Source organism: Cetorhinus maximus, chromosome 10 (assembly GCF_964194155.1).
Source record: "Cetorhinus maximus chromosome 10, sCetMax3.hap1.1, whole genome shotgun sequence".
NCBI lineage: Eukaryota > Metazoa > Chordata > Chondrichthyes > Lamniformes > Cetorhinidae > Cetorhinus > Cetorhinus maximus.
The window spans coordinates 15,160,838-15,175,686 of NC_135888.1; the positions used below are offsets into that span (position 1 = coordinate 15,160,838).

Below are 14,849 nucleotides of genomic sequence, written 5' to 3' on the forward strand. Positions count from 1 at the left end.
AGTGATGGTAATACCATTGAACATCAAGGGACGATGGTTAGATTCTCTCTTGTTGGAGATGCTCATTGCCTGGCACTTGTGCGGCACGAATGTTACTTGCCACTTGTCAGCCCAAGCCTGAATATTGCCCAGATCTTGCTGCATTTGGCATGGTCTGCTTCAGTATCTGAGGAGTTGCAGATGGTGCTGAACATTGTGCAATCATCACCGAACATCCCCATATCTGATCTTATGATGGAAGGAAGGTCATTGATGAAGCAGCTGACAATGGATGGGCCTAGGACACTACCCTGGAGAACTCCTGTAGTGATGTCCTGGAGCTGAGATGACTGACCTCCAGCAACCACAACCATCTTCCTTTGTGCTAGGTATGACTATTACAGAACTGGTTAAATATAATGGTTATACTGGTTAAATATACCTTTAGACTGTTATTTTTACAAATGGCCCACAAATCATGACCACAATGGTGAATTTTGTGGAACAGAATCCTTAAATCGGAATATTGCATTGTTAAAATAAAAGTGTTCCTGTCTAATCTATGTTAAAAGTTTAATTTAGTTCTCATTAGTCTGCAATAGACTGTTGGGCTGATTTTCGGATGAAGGCTCACTAGCTAAAGAGTTCCCATCTGCCCTGTTCCAATGGTTCAGGTGGATATTAGGGACTAGCTCCATGGTACTTGTTTTTTTAAATTCATTCACAGGATGCAGGCGTCGCTGGCTGGGCCAGCATTTATTGCCCAAACCTAGTTGCCCTTGAGAAGGTGATGGTGAGTTACCTTCTTGAACTGCTGCAGTCCATGTGATGGAGGTACCCCCATAGTGCTGTTAGGAATGGAATTCCAGGATTTTGACCCAGCAACAGTGAAGGAACGGCAATATATTTCCAAGTCAGGATGGTGAGTGACTTGGAGGGGAACTTCCAAGTGGTGGTGTTCCCATCTATCTGCTGCCCTTGTCCTTCTAGATGGTAGTGGTTATGGGTTTGGAAGGTGCTGCTGAAGAAGCCTTGGTGAATTCCTGCAGTGCATCTTGTAGATGGTACATGCTGCTGCTGCTGTGTGTCCATGGTGGAGGGAGTGAATGTTTGTGGATGTGGTGCCAATCAAGCGGGCTGCTTTGTCCTGTATGGTGTCAAACTTCTTGAGTGTTGTGGGAGCTGCACTCATCCAGACAAGTGGGGAGTATTCCATCACACTCCTGACTTGTGCCTTGTAGATGGTGGACAGGCTTTGGGGAGTCAGGAGGTGAGTTACTCATAGCAGGATTCCTAGTCTCCGACCTACTCTTGTAGTCACAGTATTTGTATGGCTAGCCTAGTTCGGTTTCTACATCATAGATACCATAAGACCATAGTTTACCTGGCATCCTGACCAACATTCTTTCTGCAGTGAACATTACCATAAGAATATAAAAAATCCGAGCAGATGTAAGCCTTATGGCCTACGAGTCTGCTCTGACAAATAAAATCATGGTTGATCTCCTATGTCAACTCCATTTCCCCACAGATCCTCGTATCCCTTGAGTCCCTTAGAGTCCAAAAATCTATTGAGATCTCTCTTGAATATAAGTATAGCAACTGAGCATCCGCAGCCCTTCGGGGTAGAGAATTCCAAAGATTCACAACTCTGAGTGAAAAGATTTGTCCTAACCTCAGTCCAAAATGTCTGATCCTCTATTGTGGGACTGACCCCTTCTAGACTTTCCAACCAATGGGAAACAGCCTCTCAGCATCTACCCTGTCAAGCCCTCTCAGAATATTATGTTTCAATGAGATAACCACTCATATCCTCTAGAGTTTAGAAGAAAAAGCCTACTTTACTCAACCTCTGTGGGGGTTGGTTATCTTAGATGGCTAGAGTGTGGTGTAGGATGATGCCAACAACAACGGATTCAATCCCTAAACTACCTGTGGTAGGTCATGGAGGGCTGTCGCCTTGCCTTGCCCCATGCTTGATGTGGAGTGGCACTCCTCAAGCTATATAACCACTTGTCTCTTTCTAACAGAGAGGGATGCCTACGGTCCCTCGTGGACAATGGTTAATTACCCTACCTACTCAGCCTCTCATCATAGGACAATCCTCTCATCATAGAATAAATCTCGTGAATCTTTGCTGCCTCCCCTCTAAGGTAAGTATATCCTTCCTTAGGTATGGAAATTGAAGCTGCACACAGCACTCCAGGTAGTAGATTAACTGCTTATTCATTTCCTTACTGTTTGTGGGGTAAATGTTGTAGGGTAAATAGCAGCCATATTTAGTTTTAACACACACTATTTCAACAAGAAGTCATTCATTTTATGTAAAGTGCTTTGGGATGTCTTTGAAATATGATATGTTCTACAAATGCAAATTCTTTTTAATTGTTCAGTCTAAAGGTGAAATCATTTTGTGTGTCTTTTTGTCACAAAATGCTAAAACCCCCAAAAAAACAATTTCTTTTCCTCCATGCAGCATAATACATCTGTTGCCTATGGATGGCCACACAATCATATCTATTTTAGCCAGGCATGCTCAGAATGAAGATTAAATGATGAGTGGAAGCAAAAATATACTCTGGCTTTGACTGACATTCCTATCTGATGAGCAGACAGTCATTTCTGTGACCTGACTGGAAAGGGGGGCCACAAGAAAGATGAAAGAAAGATTCATCTAGCGGGATGTAGTACAAAGAGAGAAGGAAATTTAGGTTGGTTTCTTCTATTTCAAACATATTCCTTAACAGTTGCTCTTGTTTTACCCCAACTTAGGTTTTCAAACGTGAAGAGTTGCAGATGATCGCAGACCTGTGTGTGAAACACAATGTGCTGTGCATTAGTGATGAGGTGTATGAGTGGCTGGTGTATGATGCAAATGAGCATGTGCGAATTGGTAAGAAAGCATCATCTGTACATTCTTAGCTAAATGCATGTGACCATGAACAGTTCTAGAATGGGAGAACCTGATTTTAGCATCACCTTAATTTATAATCTATCACGTATCCATGTTGCTTGCTTTAGTTTAGGAGATCAAAGCAGTGTTATTCACTGTCTTCCTGTAATTTCACAAGAAGAGCATAATTAGGTCATCTGTTTTCACTCCCCTTATGTGGAGGGTTAGCTTAGGCTGATGATACCCAGCTCTGTCTTTCTGCTACCACTTTGAACTCAGAAGTCTATGTACTGTCGGATTGCTTGTCTGACACCAGTCCTGGATAAATGTTTTCAGCTCAACATTGGGAAAACTAAAGTCTTTTGCTCCTTCCACATATATCACACTCTTGCCACTGATTCCAGTGCCATCCCTGACCATTGTTTTAAGCTGAACTGGACTGTTGGCAACCTCAGCATTGGCTGACCTTGATCTGAGTGTCTGAGCCTATATCCTTTCCATTACTTAGCCTACTTACTTGCACCTCCATAACATTGTCTGCTTCTGTCCTTAACTCAGCCCATCCACTGCTGAATTCTTTACAGATGGCTGCACCATCTCCAGGCTCAACTACTTCAAAGATTTCCTTGCTGGCCTCCAGTCTTCGACCCTTCATAAATTCCAACCTGTCAAAAATGTTTCTGTTGTTGATATCCCGTTTCACACCAAGTTCTGCTTACCTGTCACCCCATTTCCTGGCTTGTGTATATATTCTGCATCGACCTGCCTGTGAAATGCGTTGGGACATTTTTATGTTAACAGTGTTGTATACTTGCAAGTTGCTTGCTCTTATTATTGTTTTGACCTAACTTGAGCTAATGACTTTCATCGGAACTGGAAAAAGTGAGAGATGTGTACTGGAATATAAGCAAATGAAAGGAAGGTGTGGGGGAGAAAGAACAAAAGGGAAAGTCTCTAATAGGATGGAAGATAGGATAGATTAAATGACAAAAGAGTTGGTGATGCAAGGCCAAAAGGAGTGATAATGGGGCAAGTAAAGAAACAAAAAATGTGCCCAGAGGAGATGTGAATGGCAGAATGATGAACAGCTGTTGTCCAAAAATAAAAACATGAATAAAACCAAAACCTACAAAGAAAAAGGAAACAAAATGGGGGAAGCTGTTATGGTCTGAAATTGTTGAATTCACTGTTGAGTCTGGAAGGCTGTAAAGTGCCTAATCGAAATATGAGGTGATATTCTTCAAACTTACATTGAGCTTCATTGGAACACGGCAGCAGGCGAAGATAGAGTGTTCAGCATGAGAGCAACTCAGAGAATTAAAATGGCAGATGATCAGAAACTCAGGGTCACGCTTGCAGACTGAGCAGAGGTGTTCCGCAAAGCGGTCCCTCAATTTGTATTTGGTGTCCCCAGAGTAGAGCAAACCCTATTGTGAAGAGTGAATAGAGTTGGTTAAACTGCAAAAAGTACACGTAAATTGCTGTTTCACATGGAAGGAATGCCTGGTGCCTTGGTCAGTGAGGAGAGACAAGGTGAAAGGGCAGGTGTTGCATCTTGCATGGAAAGTGGGTGTTTGGGGTGACTGAGGAGTGGACCAGGGTGTCATAGAAGGAATGGTCCCTTCAGAATGCTGAAATGGGAGGAGAGGAGAAGATGTACCAGGTAGTGGTGTCATACTGGAGAAGATGCAAATGGTTGAGTATGATCCGTTGAACATGGAGGCTGGAGGGTGGAAGGTAAGGAGAAGGGGAACCCTATTATGGTTTAGGGAGGGAGGAGAAAAGATGAGAGCAGAAGTGCAGGAAATGGGATGGACATAGTCAAGGGTCCTGTCACCGCAGTTGTGGGGAATCCATGGTTGAGGAGGAAGATGTGCTGCTATGAAAGATTGCATCATCAGAGCAGATGTGATATCAATGAAGGAAACTGGGAGAATGGAGTCCTTACAGAGAGCAGGGTGTGAGGAAGTGCAGTTGACATACCTGTGGGAGTCAGTGGGCTTATAGTAAATCTTAGTGGATAGGCTGTCCCCAGAAATAGTAACAGAGAAGTTGAAGAAGGGAAGAATCAGAGAAGGACCCCACGAAGGTGAGAAAAGGGTGGAAATTGAAAGCAATGAAAATTTCCAGTTCAGGATGAGAGCAGGAAACAGCAGTAATTCAGTCATTTATGCACATACTGAAGAAAGAGGTGAGGGGGTGGGCCTGAGTAGGACTGGAACAAAAAATGTTCCACATGTCCCACAAAAAGGCATACATAGCTAGTGCAATGCAGGTTTCCCATAACAGAACTTTTTATTTGGAGGAAGTGCATGGAGTTAAAGGAATAATTTATATAGTAAATAAATAATTTATATAGTAGTTTGATGCAATTATTACTCTTGTAGGTGAATAGTAACAGATTTAACACCAGTTTTGCTTCAGTTGTATTTCTTGTGAGGTTCAACTTTGGGCATGGAGTCCTGCTAACAGTAATCACAGTTAGGAAAATTAGGGCTACACAGTTATAGCCCTAGCTCCACTTCTAATGAGGCTCCACACCAGCGTGCAAAAGTTACTCTTATAGTGTCTTCTTTCACTCCCCATCTTCCCCATCCCTGACTGCCCCAACACAGACCCCTCTTGATCAGCTACTATTCATGTTTTCCTATTCCTAGCTAGCCTGCCAGGGATGTGGGAGCGGACTATCACTGTTGGAAGTGCAGGAAAAACCTTCAGTGCTACAGGATGGAAGGTGAGTTGGAGAAAGATGTCAGAAAATTTGATTAACGCGAAGACCAACTTTAGTTCTAATCCATTATAGTGTCGTTCAATTGTATTGTACATAATAGTGGGCCATCAGCTTACAAAAGATAAAACCTTGAATCCCTAACTAAACAACAGTAAATTCTATTCCTTAGAAGGAATGCTAATGCAAAAAACAAAGAAAAGTACAGCACAGGAACAGGCCCGTCGGCCCTCCAAGCCTGCGCCGATCATATTGCCCGTCAACTAAAACATTTTGCACTTCCGGGGTCCGTATTCCTCTATTCCCATCCGAATCATGTATTTGTCAAGCTGCCTCTTAAACACCGCTATCGTACCTGCTTCCACCACCTCCTTTGGCAGCGAATTCCAGACACTCACTACCCTCTGCGTAAAAAACTTGCCCCGCACATCTCCTCTATAGTTTTCTTCTCCTCACCTTAAATCTATGATCCCTAGTGATTGACTCTTCCACCCTGGGAAAAAGCTTCTGACTATCTACTCTGTCCATGCCACTCATAATTTTGTAAACTTCTATCAAGTCGCCCCTCAATCTCCATCGCTCTAGTGAGAACAATCCGAGTTTCTCCAACCTCTCCTCATAGCTAATAATCTCCAGACCAGGCAGCATCCTGATAAACCTCCTCTGCACCCTCTCCAACGCCTCCATATCCTTCTGGTAATGTGGCGACCAGAATTGCACGCAATATTCCAAGTGTGGTCTAACCAAGGTTCTATACAGCTACAGCATGACTTCCCAGCTTTTATACTCAATACCCCTGCCAATGAAGGCAAGCATGCCATATGCCTTCCTGACTACCTCATCCACCTGCGTTGCCACTTTGTGACCTGTGGACCTGTATACCCAGATCCCTCTGCCTGTCAATGCACTTAAGTGTTCTGCCATTTACTGTATAATTCCTGCCTGTGTTAGACCTTCCAAAATGCATTACCTCGCATTTGTCCGGATTAAACTCCATCTGCCATTTCTCCGCCCAAGTCTCCAACCGATCTATATCCCGTTGTATCCTTTGACAATCCTCTTCACTATCTGCAACTCCTCCAACCTTAGTGGCGTCTGCAAACTTACTAATTAGCCCAGTTACATTTTCCTCCAAATCATTTATGTATACTACAAACAGCAAAGGTCCCAGCACTGAACTCTGCGGAACTCCACTAGTCACAGCTCTCCATTCAGAAAAGCACCCTTCTACTGCTACCCTCTGTCTTCTATGACCAAGCCAATTCTGTATCCTTCTTGCCAGCTCACCTCTGATCCCGTGCGACTTTACCTTCTGTACCAGTCTGCAATGAGGGACCTTGTCAAAGGCCTTACTGAAATCCATGTATATAACATCCACTGCCCTTCCATCGTCGATTATCTTTGTCACTTCCTCAAAAAACTCGATCAAGTTAGTGAGACACGACCTCCCCTTCACAAAACCATGTTGCCTCTCACTAATACACCCATTTGCTTCCAAATGGTAGTAAATCCTGTCACAAAGAATCTTCTCCAATAATTTCCCTACCACTGACGTAAGGCTCACTGGCCTGTAATTTCCTGGATTATCCCTGTTACCCTTCTTAAACAATGGAACAACATTGGCCATTCTCCAGTCCTCTGGGACCTCACCCGTAGCCAGTGAGGATGCAAAGATTTCTGTCAAGGCCCCAGCAATCTCCTCCCTTGCCTTCCTCAGCACCCTGGGGTAGATCCCATCTGGCCCAGGGGACTTATCCACCTTAATATTCTTCAAGACGCCTAACACCTCTTTTTTGATCTCAACATGATCCAGGCTATCTACACACTCTTCCCTAGACAAATCGACCGCTAAGTCCTTCTCTTTGGTGAATACTGATGAGAAGTATTCATTTAGTATCTCTTCCATTTCTTCCGGCTCCACACACAGATTCCCACCTCTGTCCCTGAGTGGGCCTACCCTTTCCCTGGCTACCCTCTTGCTTTTTACATATGTATAGAAGGCCTTGGGATTTTCCTTAATCCTGGTTGCCAGTGACTTTTCACGACCCCTTTTAGCCCTCCTGACTCCTTGTTTAAGTTTCTTCCTACTTTCTTTATATTCTCCACGGGCTTCATCTGTTCCCAGCCTTCTAGCCCTTACGAATGCTTCCCTTTTCTCATTGACTAATCTCGCAATATCCTTCGTTATCCAAGGTTCCTGAAACTTGCCATGCTTATCCTTCATCCTAGCAGGACATGCCGGTCCTGAATTCTTATCAACTGACGTTTGAAAGCCCCCCACATGACAGTTGTTGATTTGCCCTCAAACATCCACCTCCAGTCTAGATTCCTCAGTTCCTGCCTAATATTGTTATAATTAGCCATCCCCCAATTAAGCCCCTTAACCCGAGGACTCCTGTTATCCTTACCCACCAGTACCTTGAAACTTACTGAATTATGGTCACTTTTCCCGAAATGCTCCCCTACTGAAACTTCGACCACCTGGCTGGGTTCATTCCCTAATACCAGGTCCATTATTGCCCCTTCCCTAGTTGGACTATCTACATATTGTCTCAGGAAGCCCTCCTGGATGCACCTTACAAATTCTGCACCATCCAAACCCCTAGTACTAAGTGATTCCCAGTCAATATAGGGAAAGTTAAAATCACCCACCACAACAACCCTATTGCTTTTTTAATGCAGTTTTAACCAGAGAATTAGCACCTATTTAAACAACTAGTTTCGTTTGGGTTTTATAATCAACTGATAACTCTCTTCAAATGCTTTTGGCTGAACTGACTTGAACGGTACCAAACTTGACCTTTTGAGCTGGAGCTGTAGCAGGACTTGGGATCAGCTGCAATGTATTGGGATGATGAGTTTGATCCTAAATCCCAATACATTGAGTCAAGTGATGTATTGCACTGCAGCTTAGCTACAGTAGTTAGAAACATCAGAGGAGAATTAACATGAAATTAAACTTCAATGCCTGGCACATTGGCTGGTGTTGTGATGATGCACCAAGCCACACTATAATAGGTATTGCCAGTATATTACAGCTTATGTTTTTGTGTTAACTATGCTTTCAGAGTTAACTCAGCTGATTACAAGAAAAATCCCCATGCAAAAATAAATCTGTTCAGCTTGCACTTTATTTAAGTATAAAATTCAAAAACTTCTGAATATTTTCTTTTTGCAAATTTTGTGATATTTTATCTACCTGCTTATTATAGGTTGGCTGGGCAATTGGACCTAAGAACATCGTCAGGCACTTGCAGACTGTCCATCAGAACTCAAACTTTCATTGTGCCACTGGAGCACAGGTAAGAAGTACCAAAAGGATTACTTTTCACAGCTATGCCTGTGCGATGGCGAATTAATTCAGTTATGTGCCCATCGAGCTGAGGAATGTAATGCTGTACAGCTCGCCCTGCATTTTCCTAATAATACACTTCAGTTTCTCATTCAGAAGGCTCCATTCCCCTCCCCAATTAGTACAGCATCAGTAAGGCATTTCCATAGCTCTCCTGTCTGTTTTTGTGATTTCTCTGGGCCACATTGCTAAATTCAAAACAGTTCCTTCTTCAGAACAAATGTAAATATATTTTTTATTGAGATCTTTAGGTCAGCCATGAGTCTTAAGGCGTGAAAATCCAACAGCAGACTTGCAGGTGTCCAAACCAGACCAATGAAAAATCCACTTAGGTGGAGACACCATCTGCCTATGGAGTGGAAACACTACCCATAAGGATACACCCCTTTACCTAAGCCTAAAATATCCAGCTATTACATGCCACACAAACTCCCACTTGTCCACGACTCCCATCCTCTTTGATCTACACAGGCTCTTAGTTCCCTGCAGATTGGATTTAAAATATTTGCTTTTAGCATCAAATCCCTCAGCAGCCTCGTCCCATTCTACCTCTGCAATCTCTTCCAGCTTTAACTCTCCCCATACCCTCCAGCCCTCTGAGTCATCTGTGCATCCTCCCCTTACCTCTGTTTAACCTTTGCTGGCAGAGCCAGCGGCTATCCCCACCCCCTTTTCTGGAACTCCCCCTCCCCTGCCCCCCCACTTAAGTTTTCACCTTTCCCCTTCAAAAACCTTAGAACACCCATATTTTAAACCAAGCTTTTAGTCACCTCTCCTAATTCTCCCATCGTGACATAGCACCTGTAACTATATTTCTTTTATCTATTTATTTTCACCCCCTTCCACCGGTGAAGTATTTTTGAATTTTTTTTCCATGCTGAAGGTGCTACATAAAAGGAAATTGTGGTTAGGTACAGGTTGGCAAGATGATTAGGCACTTTCATTTGAGTAGGCATGTGTTGGAGTTTAAAATCACACACCACAAACCACTGGTAACTCTTCCATTTAAGAGCCACCTTATCCATCATGGCATTTATTCGCAGAATTATACAGGCAAGCGAGAACAATGCCAGGCCGCAGTGCCAGATCTGTCTCATCAGTGAGCCACACTAGCTACTCAGTCACCAACCGTTGTCTCGGATAGTGTGGACCTGCTTGGCAGAGGTATCAGATTACTGAATCTACCGTGGATTAGTTCAGACCATCCACTGATAGGAGTATTATCTTGGATGCAATTTGAATCCAAAGTTACCTCCCTCCATTACCCCACTACCCCACTCTCCCCAAGAAATTCATCATTAGTGGTTTTCTGTAGGTTTGCAGCACTGAAGTGTATGACACAATACAAAAATGGCTTTTGAATCTGAATTGTCATTGAAGTAGATTGCCTATTTAAAAAAAACACAAGTTTTTTGTACCCAGCAAGCTGTAGCAGAGGGATTTGTGAAAGAATTTGAATGCCTGGGAGCACCAGAGAGTTATTTCACCAGTTTACGTCAGGAGCTGCAATTGAAACGTGATCGGCTTGCTGCCTACCTTGCGTCTGTGGGGTTAAAACCAATTGTACCAGAGGGTGGTTACTTCTTGATCGCGGACATCTCAGCAGTCAGTGAGTAGATACGAGGAAAGTACTAACTAAGTAAACAGATGGGGATTTGCAATTTTGCATGTTATTTTAATGTCTGGCCAGAGTGCAATATGGAGCCAGGGTAGCTGTTGTTGCAGACCATGTATCAAATATACTCTTCTAGGTGGAAACGAGGAACTAAGATTTAATTTGTTTAGAACTAATCCACTAAGATACATAGTTTCCATTTGGTTTTGATGTTTAGTTTTGAATGAAATTTCCTGTTATTTTAAGGTATAATTCTCCCCATACCATGCACTGTATGTGGCCAGGGGTCTGGTGACCTGCCCCATTGCAGTCATGAACCTGGCTGCTAAGATGCACATGAAGCTGACTTGGAATCGAGTCCTTTGCTTTCTTTCCCCAGCTCATCCAGTTGGGAAAGTCTGGCCTCCACTGATGTAAATTTATACAGCATGTATATTCTACATATTAGCACAATAAAATTGAATTGGATGGAGTTTTTTTTTTGCAAAGCCATTGACCTTTCTTGTTTTGTACCTTTTCCTATCAGAAGTTGATCTGCCAGACTCCACTGAACAGCCGTATGATTATAGGTTTGTGAAGTGGCTCATAATCAATAAGGTGGGTAGCTTTGAAATGATGGGGCTAACTGTGTAAAATTGAGGCTAGCTGACCAAAATTTGTAGTTGTTCACTGGTCCTGAATGTGAACAGCCTGGTATGACAGCCTTTTTCCAATGCTTGAAGCAGCTCTGTATTTGTGGTTAGAAGATCTGTATATTGTTAAGGTCAACACACTTATAGAATCTTTTGGCAAATTTTCAAACATATGTGGTTCATCCAGGTTACCTACCTGTCATGCACTTATCACCAGGTATGTTGTATGCTGGTGATACAGAATATCTGAGTAGTTTATATTTCATATTGAAGAGCTAGAACTTGAAGGTCCAAAGAGACTTGAGCGTCCAGTTAGACAGATTATTAAAATGTCATGAACAGGTACAGAAAATAATTGAAAAGGCAAATAGCATGTGGGCCTTTAAACCTAGAGAACTAGAATACAAGGGGGTGGAAGTTATGCTACAGCTATACCAAACCCTGGCTTAGACTACACCTTGAATACTGTGAGCAGTTCTGGACATCACACCTTCAGAAGGATATGTTGGCCTTGGAGAGAGTGCAGGACAGATTTACCAGAATGCTGACTCCCAAGGGTTAAATTAAGGGTAGAGATTACATAATCTAGGGTTATATTCCCTGGAATTTAGAAGTTTAAGGAGTGATGTGATCAAAGTTTTCAAGATACTACGGGGAACAGGTAGGCTAGATAGAGAGAAACTATTTCCGCTGGCTGGGGATTCTTAAGACTGGGGGAAAAATCTAAAAATTAGACAGTCCTTTCAGCTACACACAAAGGATAGTAGAAGTTTGAAATTCTGTTTGAAAAGCTGCAGTTGATGCTAGGCCAACTGTTAATTTTAAAGCTGCGATTGATTTTTGTTAACTAAAGGTATTAAGGGGTATGGGGCAAAGTTGGGTATGTGGAGTTACCTCATAGGTCAGCCATGATCTCATCGAATGGTGGCACAGGCTTGAGGGGCTAAATGGTCTACTTCTGTTCCCATGTTCACCAAAATCCAGTCTTCACTGTAAAACTAGATGCTATACAGATTCCTGTATATGTTGACTTCCCTTGGATTTTCCACAAACTCATGACTGAGGTTAGGAACCCTAAAATGGTGGGAAAGACACAGCAATATCATTTATATGCATTTGGTGTACAAAGTTAATTTTTATAGCCACATCCAATAATGGAAAAGTTGGTTATGAAAAGTAAAGAATTGGGAGGTCAGGGTGGGTGCAGGTGGTGACTGGAACCTTACTACATTAATTGTCAAACAAAATTCTGATTCTTTGCTATTACTTTTATTCACAGGGCTTGTCCACAATTCCAGTGTCTGCTTTCTACTCTTCTGACCACGAAAAGGGCTTTGAAAACTTTATACGGTTTTGTTTCGCTAAGGTGAGCTGTAGTAGGGATTGTGAAGTTCCTGCGGATATTGAGACACAACTGCAGTATAGAGCTTATACAGTTCTTACTTGCTGCAGTTTAAAATGGGTATGTACGCCTTGCACGCAGGCCCATATCTTTTGGCTTTGTGTACAGTCAGGACTCGACAGGAAGCATCCCGGCTTCACTGAGAAACAACCCCAGAACTCGTCAGGGCCAAAGCCATTTCTCAGCCTTGGCTCAGTGGTAGCAAACTCCTCTTTGAGTCAGAAGGTCATGTTCAAGCCCTACCAAAGAGACTTGAGCACATCATTTGGCTGATAACTGAGTGCAGTGGGTATGTTGGAAGCGCCGTCTTTCAGATTAGACATGAAATAAAAGATTAAGCTGCCCTCTCAGTTGGACATAAAACACCCTATGGTACCACTTGAACAAAAGCAGGGGAGCTCTAGTGTCCTGGCTAACATGTATCCCTCAACAAATATTATTAAAAAAGATTATCTGATCATATATCACTGCTGTTTGTGGAACCTTGCTGTGAGCAAATTGATTGCACTTCAAAACTATATGCTAATATTCACATAATATGCTATGAAGTGCTTTGGGGCATTTTCCAATCATGAAAGCTGCTATTTAAATGCAATCTTTCTTATTGGCAACTTACATTTTTTCCCAATTTGTGTCTTTTAATTATTTTCATGTGACTTTTTTCTCCTGCCTATGAATACTCTTATTGGGAAATGGTTTCCCAACTATACCTAATGGCAGGAACACTCCCAAATCTACTTACAGAATGCCTTTTCCATTATGCAGACTTTCTTGCAGGTTCAACTTTAGAAGATCAGCTCCTATCCTATATTAGCTTGATATTTCCAGTTTCCATGTTATCCATTATGTTGAATTTGAAGGCACCTCTACATTGTTTGCCTTATATCCTCCAACCTGTGTTGAGAACAAACTTATTTCACTTTGGATGTTTAGCAGAGAGAAAACCTTTAATCTATCTATTCATCTGGCATTTGAACCCAGATACCAAACATATAAGAATGTGTGTCAGGAAAGGAGTGAGCAAATTTAAAGAATTGTAATGCATAAAAGCTGTTTAAACCATTTTCCTGTGTTAAATTCTGTAGGAAGACGCAACATTAAGCAAGGCAGAACAGATCCTGCAAGAGTGGAATAGGGCAATGCTGACTCAGTGATTGCTCCAACACAGTGAATTTTTATTTTCTAATTCAGTAACTGGACATATTTAATTTTATTTATCTTAATTGAAAGACTGACATTTTCAAATCTACACACAAATACATAGTTATAACATAGAATAAAAATACCATGAATGCTGCTTCAGATAGTCCTTCCTGACCATGTCTTGAGCACTCAAGTGGTCAGAAGCACTTAGTTCAATCAAGGGATTTCTGATCTCAACTCTACAGCCAACTCGAGCAATATTGACCGGGTGGATTGCCTCAGCTGGAAAATGTTGCAGGAACTGGCAAGACCATGACCCAAGAGAATCAGTGGCATGCAAAGAACCATGACAATGTGGGGTTCAATCTCAATGGAAATAATTGGCTTATGAGTACTGAAAAACTCAATTATTTTTCTATATTTTGATTTCATTTTAGATGTTCAATATTGAGTGCTCTTTAAACCCGTTTATTTGGTGCCTTTGGTACCTTTGAGTTGATTGGTTAATGATTTGGTTACATTAGTGGTGTTATTAGTTATAACCTGTTGTTTTTTTATTCCTGTAGCTGTTGGATGGTGTAGATTAAGACTGAACTAAGATTTACTTTGTGCTACAGTTGTAAATGAGCAGAATGCTATGTATGTGCAACTCAAGACTATCACAATGATCACCCAGATAGTTTGTTCTGCAAGAAGCTCAATGCTGTAACTGAAGATTGTTTTTATTTCTTCCGTTACGTGTTTAACTTAAATTCTGCTGTGTCCTAATATCAGAACATGAGCTTGAATAAAAATCTTTCAACATTGTGTATTTGTATAATTTTAAAATGTTTTCTTCTATATTTTAGTGTATCTGCCATAGCATTATTCATGCATTTATATGACTTGGATTTCTGACCAGCTGATGCTAATCCCTGTGAGACATCTCAACTGAGATTGACACAATGCCAAGGTGGTTCTGTCTCTTGAGCTGACGTCCATGCAGACAGGGCAATTGCAACTCACTTTTGTAGAGTAGTATATACAAAAATAAGCATTGCAATAATAACACAATAACAGACATAGAAGGCATTGTAATGATATTCCTGATAATATCACATCCACT

General features: G+C 41.9%; 1 protein-coding gene across 4 annotated transcripts in view; it reads left to right on the forward strand.

Annotated features, from left to right (window-relative positions):
- Positions 1–14,551, forward strand: part of LOC144685475 (kynurenine--oxoglutarate transaminase 1-like) — a 35,458-nt gene extending 20,907 nt beyond the window's left edge. For all 4 annotated transcript variants that reach the window (XM_078550027.1, XM_078550026.1, XM_078550028.1 and 1 more), the window contains 7 exons: positions 2,752–2,872; positions 5,530–5,606; positions 8,813–8,902; positions 10,375–10,561; positions 11,094–11,164; positions 12,479–12,565; positions 13,687–14,551. In XM_078550027.1, coding sequence (XP_078406153.1) covers positions 2,752–2,872; positions 5,530–5,606; positions 8,813–8,902; positions 10,375–10,561; positions 11,094–11,164; positions 12,479–12,565; positions 13,687–13,755 — 702 coding nt within the window. In that variant the 3' untranslated portion in view covers positions 13,756–14,551. The remainder of the gene's footprint in view (positions 1–2,751; positions 2,873–5,529; positions 5,607–8,812; positions 8,903–10,374; positions 10,562–11,093; positions 11,165–12,478; positions 12,566–13,686) is intronic.
- Positions 14,552–14,849: the final 298 nt, after the last annotated feature.